Raw genomic sequence first — 22168 nt, 5'->3', positions numbered from 1 at the left:
TATTTTTAAAGAGGTGGGGTTTCAGGTGTCTCCGGAAGGTGGTGATTGACTCCGCTGTCCTGGCGTCGTGAGGGAGCTTGTTCCACCATTGGGGTCCCAGAGCAGCGAACAGTTTTGACTGGGCTGAGCGGGAACTGTGCTTCCTCAGAGGTAGGGAGGCGAGCAGGCCAGAGGTGGATGAACGCAGTGCCCTTGTTTGGGTGTAGGGCCTGATCAGAGCCTGAAGGTACGGAGGTGCCGTTCCCCTCACAGCTCCGTAGGCAAGCACCATGGTCTTGTAGCGGATGCGAGCTTCGACTGGAAGCCAGTGGAGAGAGCGGAGGAGCGGGGTGACGTGAGAGAACTTGGGAAGGTTGAACACCAGACGGGCTGTGGCGTTCTGGATGAGTTGTAGGGGTTTAATGGCACAGGCAGGGAGCCCAGCCAACAACGAGTTGCAGTAATCCAGACGGGAGATGACAAGTGCCTGGATTAGGACCTGCGCCGCTTCCTGTGTGAGGCAGGGTCGTACTCTGCGAATGTTGTAGAGCATGAACCTACAGGATCGGGTCACCGCCTTGATGTTAGTGGAGAACGACAGGGTGTTGTCCAGGGTCACGCCGAGGCTCTTAGCACTCTGGGAGGAGGACACAAGGGAGTTGTCAACCGTGATGGCGAGATCATGGAACGGGCAGTCCTTCCCCGGGAGGAAGAGCAGCTCCGTCTTGCCGAGGTTCAGCTTGAGGTGGTGATCCGTCATCCACACTGATATGTCTGCCAGACATGCAGAGATGCGATTCGCCACCTGGTTGTCAGAAGGGGGAAAGGAGAAGATTAATTGTGTGTCATCTGCATAGCAATGATATGAGAGACCATGTGAGGATATGACAGAGCCAAGTGACTTGGTGTATAGCGAGAATAGGAGAGGGCCTAGAACAGAGCCCTGGGGGACACCAGTGGTGAAAGCACGTGGTGCGGAGACAGATTCTCGCCACGCCACCTGGTAGGAGCGACCTGTCAGGTAGGACGCAATCCAAGCGTGGGCCGCGCCGGAGATGCCCAGCTCGGAGAGGGTGGAGAGGAGGATCTGATGGTTCACAGTATCAAAGGCAGCAGATAGGTCTAGAAGGATGAGAGCAGAGGAGAGAGAGTTAGCTTTAGCAGTGCGGAGAGCCTCCGTGACACAGAGAAGAGCAGTCTCAGTTGAATGCCCAGTCTTGAAACCTGACTGATTAGGATCAAGAAGGTCATTCTGAGAGAGATAGCAAGAGAGCTGGCCAAGGACGGCACGTTCAAGAGTTTTGGAGAGAAAGGAAAGAAGGGATACTGGTCTGTAGTTGTTGACATCGGAGGGATCGAGTGTAGGTTTTTTCAGAAGGGGTGCAACTCTCGCTCTCTTGAAGACGGAAGGGACGTAGCCAGCGGTCAAGGATGAGTTGATGAGCGAGGTGAGGTAGGGGAGAAGGTCTCCGGAAATGGTCTGGAGAAGAGAGGAGGGGATAGGGTCAAGTGGGCAGGTTGTTGGGCGGCCGGCCGTCACAAGATGCGAGATTTCATCTGGAGAAAGAGGGGAGAAAGAGGTCAAAGCACATTGTAGGGCAGTGTGAGCAGGACCAGCGGTGTCGTTTGACTTAGCAAACGAGGATCGGATGTCGTCAACCTTCTTTTCAAAATGGTTGACGAAGTCATCCGCAGAGAGGGAGGAGGGGGGGGGAGGGGGAGGAGGATTCAGGAGGGAGGAGAAGGTAGCAAAGAGCTTCCTAGGGTTAGAGGCAGATGCTTGGAGTTTAGAGTGGTAGAAAGTGGCTTTAGCAGCAGAGACAGAAGAGGAATATGTAGAGAGGAGGGAGTGAAAGGATGCCAGGTCCGCAGGGAGGCGAGTTTTCCTCCAATTCCGCTCGGCTGCCCGGAGCCCTGTTCTGTGAGCTCGCAGTGAGTCGTCGAGCCACGGAGCAGGAGGGGAGGACCGAGCCGGCCTGGAGGATAGGGGACAGAGGAAATCAAAGGATGCAGAGAGGGAGGAGAGGAGGGTTGAGGAGGCAGAATCAGGAGATAGGTTGGAGAAGGTTTGAGCAGAGGGAAGAGATGATAGGATGGAAGAGGAGAGAGTAGCGGGAGAGAGAGAGCGAAGGTTGGGACGGCGCAATACCATCCGAGTAGGGGCAGAGTGAGAAGTGTTGGATGAGAGCGAGAGGGAAAAGGATACAAGGTAGTGGTCGGAGACTTGGAGGGGAGTTGCAATGAGATTAGTGGAAGAACAGCATCTAGTAAAGATGAGGTCAAGCGTATTGCCTGCCTTGTGAGTAGGGGGGGAAGGTAAGAGGGTGAGGTCAAAAGAGGAGAGGAGTGGAAAGAAGGAGGCAGAGAGGAATGAGTCAAAGGTAGACGTGGGGAGGTTAAAGTCACCCAGAACTGTGAGAGGTGAGCCATCCTCAGGAAAGGAACTTATCAAGGCGTCAAGCTCATTGATGAACTCTCCAAGGGAACCTGGAGGGCGATAAATGATAAGGATGTTAAGCTTGAAAGGGCTGGTAACTGTGACAGCATGGAATTCAAATGAGGAGATAGACAGATGGGTCAGGGGAGAAAGAGAGAATGTCCACTTGTGAGAGATGAGGATTCCAGTGCCACCACCCCGCTGGCTCGATGCTCTAGGGGTATGCGAGAACACGTGGGCAGACGAGGAGAGAGCAGTAGGAGTAGCAGTGTTATCTGTGGTAATCCATGTTTCCGTCAGCGCCAGGAAGTCTAGGGACTGGAGGGTAGCATAGGCTGAGATGAACTCAGCCTTGTTGGCCGCAGACCGGCAGTTCCAGAGGCTGCCGGAGACCTGGAACTCCACGTGGGTCGTGCGCGCTGGGACCACCAGGTTAGAGTGGCAGCGGCCACGCGGTGTGGAGCGTTTGTATGGCCTGTGCAGAGGGGAGAGAACAGGGATAGACAGACACATAGTAGACAAGCTACAGAAGAGGCTACGCTAATGCAAAGGAGATTGGAATGACAAGTGGACTACACGTCTCGAATGTTCAGAAAGTTAAGCTTACGTTGCAAAAATCTTATTGACTAAAATGACGAAAATGATACAGTACTGCTGGCTGGTGGAGTAGGCTAGCTAGCAGTGGCTGCGTTGTTGACTTTGAACGTGTAGCTGGCTAGGTAACCTCGATAGTTTCAGTACTACACCTTGCCATGATACAAAGCAACTTTGTAGCTAGCTAGCTAACATAACACTAATCAAGACGTTCCTTGTAAGTATTTAGTTTCTACAATGCTGCTCGTCGGTAATAGTTGGCTGGGTTAGGAAAAATGGCGTCGCGGGGGACGGAAATAGCTGGCTAGCTAACCTCGATGGCTGGCTAGCTAACCTCGATAATTACTAAACTACACAATTATCAAGCTATGACAAAGACAACTAAGTAGCTAGCTAGCTAACACTGCACTAGTCAAATCGTTCCGTTGTAAAATATTAGTATCTACAGCGCTGCTAGTCGGTAACGGTTGTCTAGCTAGCAGTGGGTTAATGATGACCAGGTGGGTTGACTAAGTCTGGCGTCGCGGCTGGCTAGCTCACCTCGATAATTACTCAAACTACACAATTATCTTAGATACAGAGACAGCAAAGACAACTATGTAGCTGGCTAACTAACACTAACACCACACTAATCAAGTCGTTACGTTGTAATGTAATAGTTTCTACAGTGCTGCTAGTCGGTAGAAGTTGGCTAGCTAGCAGTGATGACTAGCTAGCTAGCAGCTAGCAGTGTTGACTACGTTAGGAGGACGAAGATAGCTAGCCTCGATAATTACTCTATTTACTCTAAACTACACAATTATCTTTGATACAAAGACGGCTATGTAGCTAGCTAAGAAGAATTGCTCAGATCAAACAAATTAAGCCGTTGTAATGTAGTGAAGTGTAATATTACCTGTGGAGCGAAGCGTAGTGCGACTGCTCACTCCAAACCGGATTGTTTAATGAGGTATTTGAGGTAGATTTGTACATGAAGGCAGGTAAAGTGACTAGGTATCAGGATAGATAATAATAAGGTATTTGAGGTAGATTTGTACATGAAGGCGGGTAAAGTGACTAGGCATCAGGATAGATAATAATAAGAGTAAAATAAGGAACAGTGTAGCAGCAGTAAATGATGAGTGTAAAAGTGGGTGTAATGTCTTTGTATGTGTGTTTGTGTTGTGTCGGTATGCGTGTGTGTGTTCTCTGTGTATGTAGTGTATTTGAATGTGTGTGTATTTTGTGTGGGAGTGTCAATGTAGTGTGAGTGTATATATAGTCTAGTGAGTGTGTATATAGTCTAGTGAGTGTGTGTAACCAATGTGAAATGGCTAGCTAGTTAGTTAGCGGTGGTGCGCGCTAAAAGTGTTTCAATCGAGTGACGTCACTCGCTCTGAGACCTGAAGTAGTTGTTCCCCTTGCTCTGCGAGGGCCGCGGCTTTTGTGGCGCGATGGGTAACGATTCTTTGTGGGTGTCAGTTGTTGATGTGTGCAGAGGGTCCCTGGTTCAAGCCCAGGTTGGGCAGAGGAGAGGGACGGAAGCTATACTGTTACAAGTGTATATAGTCTAGTGAGTGTATATATAGTCTAGTGAGTGTGTATATAGTCTAGTGAGTGTGTACAGTGAGGGAAAAAAGTATTTGATCCCCTGCTGATTTTGTATGTTTGCCCACTGACAAAGAAATTATCAGTCTATAATTTTAATGGTAGGTTTATTTCAACAGTGAGAGACAGAATAACAACAACAAAAATCCAGAAAAACACATGTCAAAAATGTTATAAATTGATTTGCGTTTTAATGAGAGAAATAAGTATTTGACCCCCTCTCAATCAGAAAGATTTCTGGCTCCCAGGTGTCTTTTATACAGGTAACGAGCTGAGATTAGGAGCACACTCTTAAAGGGAGTGCTCCTAATCCCAGTTTGTTACCTGTATAAAAGACATCTGTCCACAGAAGCAATCAATCAATCAGAATCCAAACTCTCCACCATGGCCAAGACCAAAGAGCTCTCCAAGGATGTCAGGGACAAGATTGTAGACCTACACAAGGCTGGAATGGGCTACAAGACCATCGCCAAGCAGCTTGGTGAGAAGGTGACAACAGTTGGTGCGATTATTCGCAAATGGAAGAAACACAAAAGAACTGTCAATCTCCCTCGGGCTGGGGCTCCATGCAAGATCTCACCTTGTGGAGTTGCAATGAACATGAGAACGGTGAGGAATCAGACCAGAACTACACGGGAGGATCTTGTCAATGATGTCAAGGCAGCTGGGACCATAGTCACCAAGAAAACAATTGGTAACACACTACGCCGTGAAGGACTGAAATCCTGCAGCGCCCGCAATGTTCCCCTGCTCAAGAAAGCACATATACATGCCCGTCTGAAGTTTGCCAATGAACATCTGAATGATTCAGAGGACAACTGGGTGAAAGTGTTGTGGGGGGACCCAAAGAGACCAAAATGGAGCTCTTTGGCTTCAACTCAATTCGCCGTGTTTGGAGGAGGAGGAATGCTGCCTATGACCCCAAGAACACCATCCCCACCGTCAAACATGGAGGTGGAAACATTACGCTTTGGGGGTGTTTTTCTGCTAAGGGGACAGGACAACTTCACCGCATCAAAGGGACGATGGACGGGGCCATGTACCATCAAATCTTGGGTGAGAACCTCCTTCCCTCAGCCAGGGCATTGAAAATGGGTCATGGATGAGTATTCCAGCATGACAATGACCCAAAACACACGGCCAAGGCAACAAAGGAGTGGCTCAAGATGAAGCACATTAAGGTCCTGGAGTGGCCTAGCCAGTCTCCAGACCTTAATCCCATAGAAAATCTGTGGAGGTTCGAGTTGCCAAACGTCAGCCTCGAAACCTTAAAACCTCTTAGTGACCCCTTCGACACAGGATCCCGTTAACGGGATCGTTTGACAAAATAGCATGGCGCGAAATTCAAAATAACAAAAATCGAATCATTTCAATTTCTCAAACATACGACTATTTTACACCATTTTAAAGATACACTTCTCCTTAATGTAACCACATTGTCCGATTTCAAAAAGGCTTTACAGCGAAAGCAAAGCATTAGATTATGTTAGGAGAGTACATAGACAAAAATAACCACACAGCCATTTTCCAAGCAAGGAGATATGTCACAAAAACCCAAAACACAGCTAAATGAAGCACTAACCTTTGACAATCTTCATCAGATGACACTCCTAGGACATCATGTTACACAAGACATGTATGTTTTGTTCGATAAAGTTCATAATTATATCCAAAAACAGCATTTTACATTGGCGCGTGATGTTCAGAAAATGTTCAGAAAATGTTTAGCCTCCAAAACTTCCAGTGAATGAGCACAATGAGCACACATATTACAGAAATACTCATCATAAACGTTGACAAAATACATAACAATTATTTTAAGAATTATAGATACAGTACTCCTTTATGCAACCGCTGTGTCAGATTTTAAAATAGCTTTTCGGCGAAAGCACATTTTTCAATATTCTGAGTACATAGCTCGCCATCAAAGCAAGCTATACAGACACCCACCAAGTTCTGGGGTCACCTTAACTCAGAATTAGTATTATAAATATTCTCTTACCTTTGCTGATCTTCGTCAGAATGCACTCCCAGGACTGCTACTTCGACAAGAAATGTTGTTTTTGTTTGAAATAATCCATATTTATGTCCAAATACCTCAGTTTTGTTCGTGCGTTGACACAAAAAGTCAAAATGTTCCATTACCGTTCTTAGAAGCATGTCAAACGTTGTTTACGATCAATCTTTATGGTATTTTTTATGTAAAAATGCGATAATATTCCAACCGGACAATAGCGTATTCATTCCAGAAGAAAAATTAGGAATGGCGCGCTCGCGGGATCGCCCATTACCAATCCCTTTGTCCATAGGCAGTCCACTCATTGACTGAGCTACTATTCTCTGATTTTTATCAGGTTTTTGCCTGCCATATGAGTTCTGTTATACTCACAGAAAACATTCAAACAGTTTTAGAAACTTCAGAGTGTTTTCTATCCAAATCTACTAATAATATGCAAATCATTTTATAACATTTTTGACATGCGTTTTTCTGGATTTTTTTGTTGTTATTCTGTCTCTCACTGTTCAAATAAAACTACCATTAAAATTATAGACTGATAATTTCTTTGTCAGTGGGCAAACGTTCAAAATCAGCAAAAAAAAGCAAATACTTTTTTCCCTCACTGAATATAGTCTAATGATATATAGTCTAGTGAGTGTGTATATAGTCTAGTGAGTGTATATATAGTCCAGTGAGTGTAAATATAGTCTAGTGAGTGTATATATAGTTTAGTGAGTGTATATATAGTCTAGTAAGTGTGTATAAAGTCTAGTGAGTGTATATATAGTCTAGTGAGTGTATATATAGTCTAGTGAGTGTATATATAGTCTAGTGAGTGTATATATAGTCTAGTGAGTGTATATATAGTTTAGTGAGTGTATATATATTGTAGTGAGTGTATATATAGTCTAGTTAAAGTGTGTATATATATAGTCTAGTGAGTGTATATATAGTCTAGTGAGTGTATATATAGTCTAGTGAGTGTATTTATATATATATAGTCTATAGTGATATATATATATATATATATATATATATATATATATTATTCTAGTGAGTGTATATATAAATAGTCTAGTTAGTGTCTGTATATAGTCTACTGAGTGTATATATAGTCTAGTGAGTGTATATATAGTGTAGTGAATTTGTATATAGTCTAGTGAGTGTATATATAGTATATTGTATATATAGTCTAGTGAGTGTGTATACAGTCTAGTGAGTATGTATAAATAGTCTAGTGATGTGTAGTATATAGTCTAGTGAGTATGTATAAATAGTCTAGTGAGTGTATATATAGTCTAGTGAGTGTATATATAGTCTAGTGAGTGTATATATAGTTTAGTGAGTGTATATATAGTCTAGTGAGTGTATATAGTCTAGTGAGTGTATATATAGTCTAGTATATATATAGTCTAGTGGGTATGTGGTCTAGTGAGTGTATATATGGTCTAGTGAGTGTATATGTGGTCTAGTGAGTGTATATATGGTCTAGTGAGTGTATATATAGTCTAGTGAGTGTATATATGGTCTAGTGAGTGTATATGTGGTCTAGTGAGTGTATATGTGGTCTAGGGAGTGTATATATGGTCTAGTGAGTGTATATGTGGTCTAGTGAGTGTATATGTGGTCTAGTGAGTGTATATGTGGTCTAGTGAGTGTATATGTGGTCTAGTGAGTGTATATGTGGTCTAGTGAGTGGATATGTGGTCTAGTGAGTGTATATGTGGTCTAGTGAGTGTATATGTGGTCTAGTGAGTGTGTATATAGTCTAGTGAGTGTATATGTGGTCTAGTGAGTGTACAGATGGTCTAGTGAGTGTGTACAGTATATATAGTCCTACCCTGACATCCCCTCCTTCTACCCTGACTTCCCCCCTCCTGCCCTGACATACACACACAAAGAGACAGAGCACAGACTCCAGTTGTGTTATTTATCAGTCATGTCCCTGGTGTTGACTCCAGTTGTGGTATTTATCAGTCATGTCCCTGGTGTTGACTCCAATTGTGTTATTTATCAGTCATGTCCCTGGTGTTGACTCCAGTTGTGTTATTTATCAGTCATGTCCCTGGTTTTGACTCCAGTTGTGGTATTTATCAGTCATGTCCCTGGTGTTGACTCCAGTTGTGTTATTTATCAGTCATGTCTCTGGTGTTGACTCCAGTTGTGGTATTTATCAGTCATGTCCCTGGTGTTGACTCCAGTTGTGTTATTTATCAATCTTGTCCCTGGTTTTGACTCCAGTTGTGTTATTTATCAGCCATGTCCCTGGTGTTGACTCCAGTTGTGTTATTTATCAGTCATGTCCCTGGTGTTGACTCCAGTTATGTTATTTATCAGTCATGTCCCTGTTGTTGACTCCAGTTGTGTTATTTATCAGTCATGTCCCTGGTGTTGACTCCAGTTATGTTATTTACCAGCCATATCCCTGGTTTTGACTGCAGTTTATTTACCTGTCATGTCCCTGGTGTTGACTCCAGTTGTGTTATTTATCAGCCATGTCCCTGGTGTTGACTCCAGTTGTGTTATTTATCAGCCATGTCCCTGGTGTTGACTCCATTGTGTATTTACAGTCATGTCCCTGGATTTGACTCCAGTTTATTTACCAGTCATGTCCCTGGTGTTCACTCCAGTTGTGTTATTTATCAACCATGTCCCTGGTGTTGACTCCAGTTGTGTTATTTATCAGTCATGTCCCTGGTGTTGACTCCAGTTATGTTATTTATCAGTCATGTCCCTGTTGTTGACTCCAGTTTATTTATCAGTCATGTCCCTGGTGTTGACTCCAGTTGTGTTATTTACAGCATTCCCTGGTTTGACTCAGTTTATTTACGTCATGTCCCTGGTGTTGACTCCAGTTGTGTTATTTATCAGTCATGTCCCTGGTGTTGACTCCAGTTGTGTTATTTATCAGTCATGTCCCTGGTGTTGACTCCAGTTGTGTTATTTACCAGCCATATCCCTGGTTTTGACTCCAGTTTATTTACCAGTCATGTCCCTGGTGTTGACTCCAGTTGTGTTATTTATCAGTCATGTCCCTGGTGTTGACTCCAGTTGTGTTATTTATCAGTCATGTCCCTGGTGTTGACTCCAGTTGTGTTATTTATCAGTCATGTCCCTGGTGTTGACTCCAGTTGTGTTATTTATCAGTCATGTCCCTGGTGTTGACTCCAGTTGTGTTATTTATCAGTCATGTCCCTGGTGTTGACTCCAGTTGTGTTATTTATCAGTCATGTCCCTGGTGTTGACTCCAGTTGTGTTATTTATCAGTCATGTCCCTGGTGTTGACTCCAGTTGTGTTATTTATCAGCCATGTCCCTGGTGTTGACTCCAGTTGTGTTATTTATCAGTCATGTCCCTGGTGTTGACTCCAGTTGTGTTATTTATCAGTCATGTCCCTGGTGTTGACTCCAGTTGTGTTACTTATCAGCCATGTCCCTGTCGCTGCGCTACGCTGAGCAGAGAGGAGAGTAGTGAGGAGTTAACCCGTTTAAAGAGGAGAGGAGTGTGGAGGAGTAGTGAGCAGTTAAAATGTATAATGTTCTACCCCGCAGTGTTTAGAACTGCTGCTGCTACTTCCAAGGGTTACTCTGTCTGTCTGTCTGTCTGTCTGTCTGTCTGTCTGTCTGTCTGTCTGTCTGTCTGTCTGTCTGTCTGTCTGTCTGTCTGTCTGTCTGTCTGTCTGTCTGTCTGTCTGTCTGTCTGTCTGTCTGTGTGTGATGCCTCACACTGATCTTCTTCCTCTCTCTTTCTGTTCCCTATTCTCCTCCATTCCCCCCGCCCATCCATCACCATCATCATCATCACCCCCTCTTCTCTTCCTCATCTCCTCCTAACCCTCCTCCTCTCTTCCTCCTCCTCCTCTCTTCCTCCTCCTCTCCTCCTCCTCCTCTCCTCCTCCTCTCCAGGGTATCTGGTCTTGTGTCCACGGGGTCCATATAGAGTTAAAGAAGAAGCCTCCAGAGTTAGACTTCTCTCCTCAGGCCAACATGTTACACCTTCTGAAGTCAGCTAAGAAGATCAGCCTGTCTTCTTCTCCTAAACGCTCCCCGGCCCTGCTGCAGCCCGGTATCATCAACATGATGAAAGGTATGATAAACCTCTAACCTCTAACCCCTGACCTCACATCTCTAACCCAGCAAAAAACTAATAGAATTACAGGAACTTTTCCAAAAAATACCTGGTTTGGAGGATTTCAAATTCCCTGGGAATATTCCAACCGGAACTTCGGGGAAATTTGGGGAATTTTATCAGGAAATAAAAAGGAAAATCTGGAATTGTTACTTACATTTTTTTTAAACTTTTAAATTAAATTCATGATATATATCCTTTGATTTTTAAAGAATGTAACTTAAAAATGCCTCATCAGCTTATTTCAACTGTCGTACCCAATGATGTATATAAATCTTGCTGATGCTATGAAAGGCTTTGAAGGTACAAGTCGGCCATATTGGCACTCCCAATGCAAATTTACACTCATTTAAGTGTTTTTTTGTTGTTGTAGAGGTGACAGTAACATTAGTCATCTCTAACAATTATACTTTGACATTTTTTTTAAATATATATTTTTTGTATTTGTTATATTAATGATTAGCTAACATAATATAATTTAAAAGTATCCATTAAAGTGTCTGTAGAAGAAACGTCTCAAAACCGAAGGTAGACATAATAAATGTAGTAATAACAGAGTCCCACAGTAGAGGTGTAGACATAATAAATGTAGTAACAGATTCCTACAGTAGAGGTGTAGACATAATAAATATAGTAACAGAGTCCCACAGTAGAGGTGTAGACATAATAAATGTAGTAATAACAGATTCCCACAGTAGAGGTGTAGACATAATAAATGTAGTAACAGAGCCCCACAGTAGAGGTGTAGACATAATAAATGTAGTAATAACAGAGTCCCACAGTAGAGGTGTAGACATAATAAATGTAGTAACAGAGTCCTACAGTAGAGGTGTAGACATAATAAATGTAGTAACAGAGTCCCACAGTAGAGGTGTAGACATAATAAATATAGTAACAGATTCCCACAGTAGAGGTGTAGACATAATAAATGTAGTAACAGAGTCCCACAGTAGAGGTGTAGACATAATAAATGTAGTAACAGAGTCCCACAGTAGAGGTGTAGACATAATAAATGTAGTAATAACAGATTCCCACAGTAGAGGTGTAGACATAATAAATGTAGTAACAGAGCCCCACAGTAGAGGTGTAGACATAATAAATATAGTAACAGAGTCCCACAGTAGAGGTGTAGACATAATAAATGTAGTAACAGAGTCCCACAGTAGAGGTGTAGACATAATAAATGTAGTAACAGAGTCCCACAGTAGAGGTGTAGAGATAATAAATGTAGTAACAGAGTCCTACAGTAGAGGTGTAGACATAATAAATATAGTAACAGAGTCCCACAGTAGAGGTGTAGACATAATAAATGTAGTAACAGAGCCCCACAGTAGAGGTGTAGACATAATAAATGTAGTAATAACAGAGTCCCACAGTAGAGGTGTAGACATAATAAATGTAGTAACAGAGTCCCACAGTAGAGGTGTAGACATAATAAATGTAGTAACAGAGTCCCACAGTAGAGGTGTAGACATAATAAATATAGTAACAGAGTCACACCGTAGAGGTGTAGACATAATAAATGTAGTAACAGGTTCCCACAGTAGAGGTGTAGACATAATAAATGTAGTAACAGAGTCCCACAGTAGAGGTGTAGACATAATAAATGTAGTAACAGAGTCCCACAGTAGAGGTGTAGACATAATAAATGTAGTAACAGAGTCCCACAGTAGAGGTGTAGACATAATAAATATAGTAACAGAGTCCTACAGTAGAGGTGTAGACATAATAAATGTAGTAACAGATTCCCACAGTAGAGGTGTAGACATAATAAATGTAGTAACAGAGTCCCACAGTAGAGGTGTAGACATAATAAATGTAGTAACAGAGTCCCACAGTAGAGGTGTAGACATAATAAATATAGTAACAGAGTCCCACAGTAGAGGTGTAGACATAATAAATGTAGTAACAGAGTCCCACAGTAGAGGTGTAGACATAATAAATGTAGTAACAGAGTCCCACAGTAGAGGTGTAGACATAATAAATATAGTAATAACAGATTCCCACAGTAGAGGTGTAGACATAATAAATGTAGTAACAGAGTCCCACAGTAGAGGTGTAGACATAATAAATGTAATAACAGATTCCCACAGTAGAGGTGTAGACATAATAAATGTAGTAACAGAGTCCCACAGTAGAGGTGTAGACATAATAAATGTAGTAACAGAGCCCCACAGTAGAGGTGTAGACATAATAAATGTAGTAACAGAGTCCCACAGTAGAGGTGTAGACATGATAAGGGAAGAGTTGACAACATAGTACACTACTTTCTCTCTAAGGACCAGGGGAAGAGTTGACAACATAGTACACTACTTTCTCTCTAAGGACCAGGGGAAGAGTTGACAACATAGTACACTACTTTCTCTCTAAGGACCAGGGGAAGAGTTGACAACATAGTACACTACTTTCTCTCTAAGGACCAGGGGAAGAGTTGACAACATAGTACACTACTTTCTAAGGACCAGGGGAAGAGTTGACAACATAGTACACTACTTTCTAAGGACCAGGGGAAGAGGTGACAAAATAGTACACTACGTTCTCTTGTACACAAGGACCAGGAGAAGAGTTGCATGGGAGAGGAGAAGAAAGAGCCTATTTGAAAGCTAGAAAACAATGAGTAGCTTGCAGCACCATTGATTTGTTTAAAGTAGCTCTCTTGTTAGAAAAGGTTGGAGACCCCTGCAATAGATTATAGATGTTATATATTATATCTAATATTTATATATAGATGTTATACTGTCTCCAAGTGGTCTCTATAGATTATAGATGTTATACTGTCTCCAAGTGGTCTCTATAGATTATAGATGTTATACTGTCTCCAGGTGGTCTCTATAGATTATAGATGTTATACTGTCTCCAAGTGGTCTCTATAGATTATAGATGTTATACTGTCTCCAGGTAGTCTCTATAGATTATAGATGTTATACTGTCTCCAGGTGGTCTCTATAGATTATAGATGTTATACTGTCTCCAGGTGGTCTCTATAGATTATAGATGTTATACTGTCTCCAGGTGGTCTCTATAGATGATAGATCTTATATATTCTATCTAATATTTATATATAGATGTTATACTGTCTCCAGGTGATCTCTATAGATTATATATGTTATACTGTCTCCAGGTGGTCTCTATAGATTATAGATGTTATACTGTCTCCAGGTAGTCTCTATAGATTATAGATGTTATACTGTCTCCAGGAGGTCTCTATAGATTATAGATGTTATATATTCTATCTAATATTTATATATAGATGTTATACTGTCTCCAGGTAGTCTCTATATATTATAGATGTTATACTGTCTCCAGGTAGTCTCTATAGATTATAGATGTTATACTGTCTCCAGGTGGTCTCTATAGATCATAGATGTTATACTGTCTCCAGGTAGTCTCCATAGATTATAGATGTTATACTGTCTCCAGGAGGTCTCTATAGATTATAGATGTTATACTGTCTCCAGGAGGTCTCTATAGATTATAGATGTTATACTGTCTCCAGGTGGTCTCTATAGATTATAGATGTTATACTGTCTCCAAGTGGTCTCTATAGATTATAGATGTTATACTGTCTCCAGGTAGTCTCTATAGATTATAGATGTTATACTGTCTCCAGGTGGTCTCTATAGATTATAGATGTTATACTGTCTCCAGGTAGTCTCTATAGATTATAGATGTTATACTGTCTCCAGGTGGTCTCTATATATTATATATGTTATACTGTCTCCAGGTGGTCTCTATAGATTATAGATGTTATACTGTCTCCAGGTGGTCTCTATAGATTATAGATGTTATACTGTCTCCAGGTAGTCTCTATAGATTATAGATGTTATACTGTCTCCAGGTGGTCTCTATAGATTATAGATGTTATATATTCTATCTAATATTTATATATAGATGTTATACTGTCTCCAGGTGGTCTCTATAGATTATAGATGTTATACTGTCTCCAGGTGGTCTCTATAGATTATAGATGTTATACTGTTTCCAGGTGGTCTCTATAGATTATAGATGTTAAACTGTCTCCAGGTAGTCTCTATAGATTATAGATGTTATACTGTCTCCAGGTAGTCTCTATAGATTATAGATGTTATACTGTCTCCAAGTGGTCTCTATAGATTATAGATGTTATACTGTCTCCAGGTAGTCTCTATAGATTATAGATGTTATACTGTCTCCAAGTGGTCTCTATAGATTATAGATGTTATACTGTCTCCAGGTGGTCTCTATAGATTATAGATGTTATACTGTCTCCAGGAGGTCTCTATAGATTATAGATGTTATACAGTCTCCAGGAGGTCTCTATAGATTATAGATGTTATACTGTCTCCAGGTGGTCTCTATAGATTATAGATGTTGTACTGTCTCCAGGAGGTCTCTATAGATTATAGATGTTATACTGTCTCCAGGTGGTCTCTATAGATTATAGATGTTATACTGTCTCTCCTCTAGGTACCTCTGTCGTCAGTCTGTCTCCTAAAGGCCAGGGTGGTCTCTATAGCAACACTTCCACTCTACAGGGCTTCCTGGGTCGGCACAAAGACCTGCTGAATAACTCCTCCCCAGGCCCGTACCCAGGGATACCCAAACACCACCCCCTCAACCTCAACGATGCTAACCCCAACAACATAGAGGTCAGCGTTACCGCCGACAATGGCAAACCCCGCCCCCCCGGCCTGGCCGGCCCCTCTTCCAAACCCCGCTCCCTATGGAAGAAGAGCGTGGAGACGCTGAAACAAGGACCAATCCCGTTGTCCGGTCCCGCTGGTGTTCCCGCCTGTGGATCTGCTGGCTCCGCCCCTGTCCCGGGCCCTGCAACAATGAAGAGCCAGCGTTACCTCCCAGAAGACCCACCCCATTCTGACATCTCTGAGTGTTCCAGCCGGCCCCCCTCCTACATGGAGTCAGATCTGGGGGGCCCCAGGATGGGGATGGGGGGGTTCAAACCCCCAAAAGACGGACTGAAGAAACGCCCGGTGGGGGGGATGGGAGGAATAGGGGGGGGAGGCGGCAGTGGGAGGAGTCACGAGAAGATCTATTCCATAGACTCAGACCAGTCCAGTCTACACTCCGCCCCGCTCTACCAGAGAGACAGCCTCCAGGAACCCCCTGACCTCACACACACGCACTCCGACCTCAGACACTCTCACTTGGAGCACTCCAACACACACTCCGTGGACGCTTCCATCCTGCAGCTGAGCGCCACTCTGCTGCACCACAGCCACTCTGAGGATGCTGACCTCCACTCTCTGAAGGACAAGAAGTACAGCACCTACAAACACACCAGCACTGGAGCTGCCTCCTCCAGCAAAGACAAGAACAGTAAGTATTAATGTAGTATAACTATAGTACTATAGCGGTATTAATATAGTAGAAGTATGGTATTATAGAAGTATTATTGTAGTTTTACTGTAGTATAACTATAGTATTATAGAAGTATTACTGTAGTAAAGCTGTAGTATTATAGAAAATAGAAGAATAGAACTGTAGTAGTGTAGTATAACTATAGTATTATAGAAGTACATCACCTACAAACACACCAGCACTAGAGCTGCCTCCTCCACGAAGGACAAGAACAGTAAGTATTACTGTAGTATTACTGTAGTATTATAGAAGTAGTAATGTAGTATTACTATAGAATTATAGAAGTACAGCACCTACAAACACAACAACACTGGAGATGCCTCCTCCAGCAAGGCCAAGAACAGAAAGTATTAATGTTGTATTACTGCAGTATAATATAATTATTACTGTGGTATTACTGTATTTTAATTCTAGTATTATAGATGTATTACTGTATTATTACAGTGCTATGGCTGTAGTGTTATAGAAGTATTATATAATTATTACTGTAGTATTACTGTAGTATAGCTGTAGTATTATAGAAGTATTCAACTTACAAACACACCAGCACTGGAACTGCCTCCGCCAGCAAGGACAAGAACAGTAAGTATTAATGTAGTATAACTGTAGTATTATAGAAGTATTACTGTAGTAAAACTATAGTATTATAGAAGTACAGCACCTACAAACACACCAGAACTGGAACTGCCTCCTCCATCAAGGACAAGAACAGTAAGTATTACTACAGTATTACTGTAGTATAACGGTTGTATAACTGTAGTACTGTAGTATAACTATAGTATTATAGAAGTACAACACCTACAAACACACCAGCACTGGAGCTACCTCCTCCAGCAAGGACAAGAACAGTAAGCATTAATGTAGTATAACTATAGTACTATAGCGGTATTAATATAGTATTACTATGGTATTATAGAAGTACAGCACATGTAAACACAATAACAAAGACAAGAACAGTAAATGTGTGGTAATAATTATGTTTAAATGTCTACCGTGTTCTGTGGTAATCAGCATGTTATGGCTAGGCGTCCCGCAAGCAGGACACCTGTCGACAACTTCTGGTGAAATTGGAGGGCACGCAATTCAAATAAATAATCATAACATTATGGATATTAAACATTTAAGTACATACAAGTATCTTATATCGGTTAAAAGCTTAAATTATTGTTAATCTAACTGCATTGTCCGATTTACAATAGGCTTTACAGCGAAAGCATGCCATGCGATTGTTTGAGGACGGCACCCCACATCAAAATATTTTTCAATCAGCACAGGTTTCATAAATTCACAAATAGCGATTAAATATTCAGTTATTTTTTGAAAATCTTGCTCTGATTTGCAATCCAAAGGGTCCCAGCTACAACATGTAGTGTCGTTTTGTTAGATAAAATCCTTCTTTATATCCCAAAAAGTCTGTTTAGTTGGCGCCATCGATTTGAGTAATCCACTCGTTCAACATGCAGAGAAAGGAATCCAAAAAGCTACCGCAAAACTTTGTTAAAACAAATCAAAATACATTTCTATTCAATCCTCAGGTACCCTAAAATATAATTAAACTATAATATTTCATACGGAAAGAAGTATGTTCAATAGGAAAGCGATATTAGCAGGTGCGCGTCCTCTTCATTGCATGCGCACAGACTGATTTTCAACTCTGAGTTCCAGCACTAAAACTTATAATTCTTCCTCGTTTGGGAAGAAACAAGCCTGAAACCTTGAACAAAGACTATTGACATCTAGTGGAAGCCATGGGAATTGCATACTGGGAGCTTGAACTAACTGTTTCCCTATACTTTCTAATGGAAGAGCATGGGCTCTCAACAACAAAACAATCTGTTTGGTTTATCTCTGGATTCTCTCCTACCAGATCTATTGTGTTATAGTCTCCTACATTATGTTAACAGTTCTACAAACTTCAGAGTGTTTTCTTTCCAATGGTACCAATTATATGCATATCCTGGCTTCAGGACCTGAGCTACAGGCAGTTTACTTTGGGCACGTCAGTCAGGCGGAAATTGAGAAAAATAGACCTTAGCCCTAACAAGTTGTCTACCGTGTTCTGTGGTAATCAACATGTTTAAATGTCTACTGTGTTCTGTGGTAATCAACATGTTTAAATGTCTACCGTTTTCTGTGGTAATCAGCATGTTTAAATGTCTACCGTGTTCTGTGGTAATCAACATGTTTAAATGTCTACCGTTTTCTGTGGTAATCAGCATGTTTAAATGTCTACCGTGTTCTGTGGTAATCAACATGTTTAAATGTCTACCGTGTTCTGTGGTAATCAGCATGTTTAAATGTCTACCGTGTTCTGTGGTAATCAGCATGTTTAAATGTCTACCGTGTTCTGTGGTAATCAGCATGTTTAAATGTCTACCGTGTTCTGTGGTAATCAGCATGTTTAAATGTCTACCGTGTTCTGTGGTAATCAGCATGTTTAAATGTCTACCGTGTTCTGTGGTAATCAGCATGTTTAAATGTCTACCGTGTTCTGTGGTAATCAGCATGTTTAAATGTCTACCGTGTTCTGTGGTAATCAGCATGTTTAAATGTCTACCGTGTTCTGTGGTAATCAGCATGTTTAAATGTCTACCGTGTTCTGTGGTAATAATTATGTTTATATGTCTACCGTGTTCTGTGGTAATCAACATGTTTAAATGTCTACCGTGTTCTGTGGTAATCAGCATGTTTAAATGTCTACCGTGTTCTGTGGTAATAATTATGTTTATATGTCTACCGTGTTCTGTGGTAATCAACATGTTTAAATGTCTACCATGTTCTGTGGTAATCAGCATGTTTAAATGTCTACCGTGTTCTGTGGTAATCAGCATGTTTAAATGTCTACCGTGTTCTGTGGTAATCAACATGTTTAAATGTCTACCGTGTTCTGTGGTAATCAGCATGTTTAAATGTCTACCGTGTTCTGTGGTAATCAGCATGTTTAAATGTCTACCGTGTTCTGTGGTAATCAGCATGTTTAAATGTCTACCGTGTTCTGTGGTAATCAGCATGTTTAAATGTCTACCGTGTTCTGTGGTAATCAGCATGTTTAAATGTCTACCGTGTTCTGTGGTAATCAACATGTTTAAATGTCTACCGTGTTCTGTGGTAATCAGCATGTTGAAATGTCTACCGTGTTCTGTGGTAATCAGCATGTTTAAATGTCTACCGTGTTCTGTGGTAATCAGCATATGTTTAAATGTCTACTGTGTTCTGTGGCTCAGTTGGTAGAGCATGGTGTTTGCAACGCCAGCATGGTGTGTGCAATGACAGGGTTGTGGGTTCGATTCCCACGGGGGGCCAGTACAATACATATATATTTTTTAAATAAATGAAATGTATGCAATGTATGTAAGTCGCTCTGGATAAGAGCGTCTGCTAAATGACTAAAATGTAAAAATGTAAATGTCTACCGTGTTCTGTGGTAATCAGCATATGTTTAAATGTCCCTTATTTTATTTCCTCAATTCAATTACATTCAGTTCAGTAAACTAGAGGGGTAATTTTTGCTGGCAGACATTTGATACAGATAAGAGACAACTAATCTCAGCAACCCTGGGTTCTGTTTTGCTGCTACATTTGGTTCTGCAAGGGACCAAAACGATAACATACACTTAATCAATACATTCCTCTCCTCTCCTCTCTTTCTCCTCTCCTCTCCTCTCCTCTCCTCTCCTCTCCCTCTCCTCTCCTCTCCTCTCCTCTCCTCTCCCTCTCCTCTCCTCTCCTCTCCTCATCTCTCTAGATGGTTCCTATGATGCCCCAGGGGGCCAGAGACAGACCCACTGCCGGTCCTGTCTAGGGAAGTTATCAGGTTACTCTGGTCTGTACACAGTCCGCTCCCCTCAGAACCGCTGTGATGCCTGCGTCCACCTGGGAAACCTCTACGACATCAGTGAAGACCAGCTACAGCACCAGACCTATTCACAGGCACACTCCCCACACGCACACTCCCCACACCCACACTCCCCACACGCACACTCCCCACACGCACACTCCCCACACGCACACTCCCCACACGCACATTCCCCACATACACACTCTCCACATGCACACTCCCAGCACACACACCCTCACTCTGGCGGAGACATGTACACCCACTACCTGCCTCAGAGCGAGCTGGGTCTGGTGGGTGAGGGTGATGGGTTGGTGAGTCACTACCTCCCCCCTGCCGGAACCTCCCCCCCAGGATCTCACCTCTCCACCCAGCTCAGCCGACAGCCCTCCTATGAGAACATCCCTGAGAAGCAGCAGCAGCAGCATCGGGGGGGCAGCAGGGAGTCAGAGCGGCAGCAGCAGAGTCAGTTCAGAGGGTTCAGTCTGCCAGACAGGGACAACAGCAGAGATAACAGCAGCTTTGGTCTCCTGGAGGATAGTCCCTATGCTAACGTCCTCACCATGCGCTCTGACCGACCCTACTCCTCCTCCCCCCTCAACCACTCTCTGGATCCCGTCCTGCCCTACCCCCTGCCCCTCCCCCGCCGCTCCAAGTCCCTGTACCCCGACCGGCCCTCCCATAACCCCTTCCTGCAGGGTGGAGGGGGGACGGGGCAGCGAGGCGGAGGAGAGAACAGCCTGGCCGCAGCACAGCGCCTGGCACACGGCCGCTCTGCCACCGACCTCTACAAACAACTAGTCCCCCTGGCGATGACGCTCGGCAACCACCACGGGCATCCCCATGGTAACCACCAGGAGTTCTTCTACCCCATGGCCTCAGAGACGGCCGTGATGTCGTACGTGATGGCTCCGCCCACCGTGGCGGCCCAGCAGCCAATCAGCTACGTGACGGCTCCCCGGGCCTCCAGCGCCGGTGGAAACAGGCCACGCCTCTACCGACGCATGCCCAGCATCGAGTCTGACGTCTGAGACACACACACACACGGGAAAGAGGTGTGTGCTAGTGTTAGGGACAAATCTGACTTAACACACACACACACACACACACAGCTGAACAGAACAGTCCTAGTCCTCAGTGTTTTCTATGAGGAGTTAAACCTACTTCATAAACCACTAATACTATACAGAGGAGAGGAGAGGAGAGGAGAGGAGAGGAGAGGAGAGGAGAGGAGAGGAGAGGAGAGGGGAGGGGAGGGGAGGGGAGGGGAGGGGAGAGGAGAGGAGAGGAGAGGAGAGGAGAGGAGAGGAGAGGAGAGGAGAGGAGAGGAGAGGAGAGGTTGTACAGGAAAAGAGCTGAACCATACAGAGAGACTGATAGACTGCTCTGTGTACCCTGGGACTGGGTAGGATGTTCATCTGGATGTCTGGAGTGATGACCTCTAACTTCTGATCCCTCCTCTCCTCTGACACAGCCTTGGCTGGGCTCTAAACCCGCTATTTGGTTCTTCTGAGAGAGAGATCCTCTCCCCGCTCTCTCTCTACCAGGGATAACCCCCAGCTCTCCCCTCTCTCTACCAGGGATAACCCCCAGCTCTCCCCTCTCTCTACCAGGGATAACCCCCAGCTCCCCCCTCTCTCTACCAGGGATAACCCCCAGCTCTCCCCTCTCTCTACCAGGGATAACCCCCAGCTCTCCCCTCTCTCTACCAGGGATAACCCCCAGCTCCCCCCTCTCTCTACCAGGGATAACCCCCAGCTCTCCCCTCTCTCTACCAGGGATAACCCCCAGCTCCCCCTCTCTCTACCAGGGATAACCCCCAGCTCCCCCTCTCTCTACCAGGGATAACCCCCACCTCTCTCTACCAGGGATAACCCCCAGCTCCCCTTCTCTCTACCAGGGATAACCCCCAGCTCCCCCTCTCTCTACCAGGGATAACCGCCAGCTCTCCCCTCTCTCTACCAGGGATAACCCCCAGCTCTCCCCTCTCTCTACCAGGGATAACCCCCAGCTCTCCCCTCTCTCTACCAGGGATAACCCCCAGCTCTCTCGACCAGGGATAACCCCCAGCTCCCTCTACCAGGGATAACCCCCAGCTCCCTCTCTCTACCAGGGATAATCCCCAGCTCCCTCTCTCTACCAGGGATAACCCCCAGCTCCCTCTCTCTACCAGGGATAACCCCCAGCTCCCTCTCTCTACCAGGGATAACCCCCAGCTCCCCCTCTCTCTACCAGGGATAACCCCCAACTC

At 43.7% G+C, this 22168-nt stretch overlaps 1 protein-coding gene across 1 annotated transcript in view; it reads left to right on the top strand.

Annotated features, from left to right (window-relative positions):
* Positions 1–21103, top strand: part of LOC106563992 (glutamate receptor ionotropic, NMDA 2A) — an 85408-nt gene extending 64305 nt beyond the window's left edge. The window contains exons 12-14 of the mRNA XM_082967848.1: positions 10502–10682; positions 15171–16040; positions 19828–21103. Of these exons, the coding sequence (XP_082823974.1) occupies positions 10502–10682; positions 15171–16040; positions 19828–20948 (2172 nt within the window). The 3' untranslated portion in view covers positions 20949–21103. The remainder of the gene's footprint in view (positions 1–10501; positions 10683–15170; positions 16041–19827) is intronic.
* Positions 21104–22168: the final 1065 nt, after the last annotated feature.

Source organism: Salmo salar, chromosome 02 (genome assembly GCF_965601325.2).
Source record: "Salmo salar chromosome 02, fSalSal1, whole genome shotgun sequence".
Classification (NCBI taxonomy): Eukaryota; Metazoa; Chordata; class Actinopteri; order Salmoniformes; family Salmonidae; genus Salmo; species Salmo salar.
This window is presented reverse-complemented; position numbering and strand designations above follow the sequence as displayed.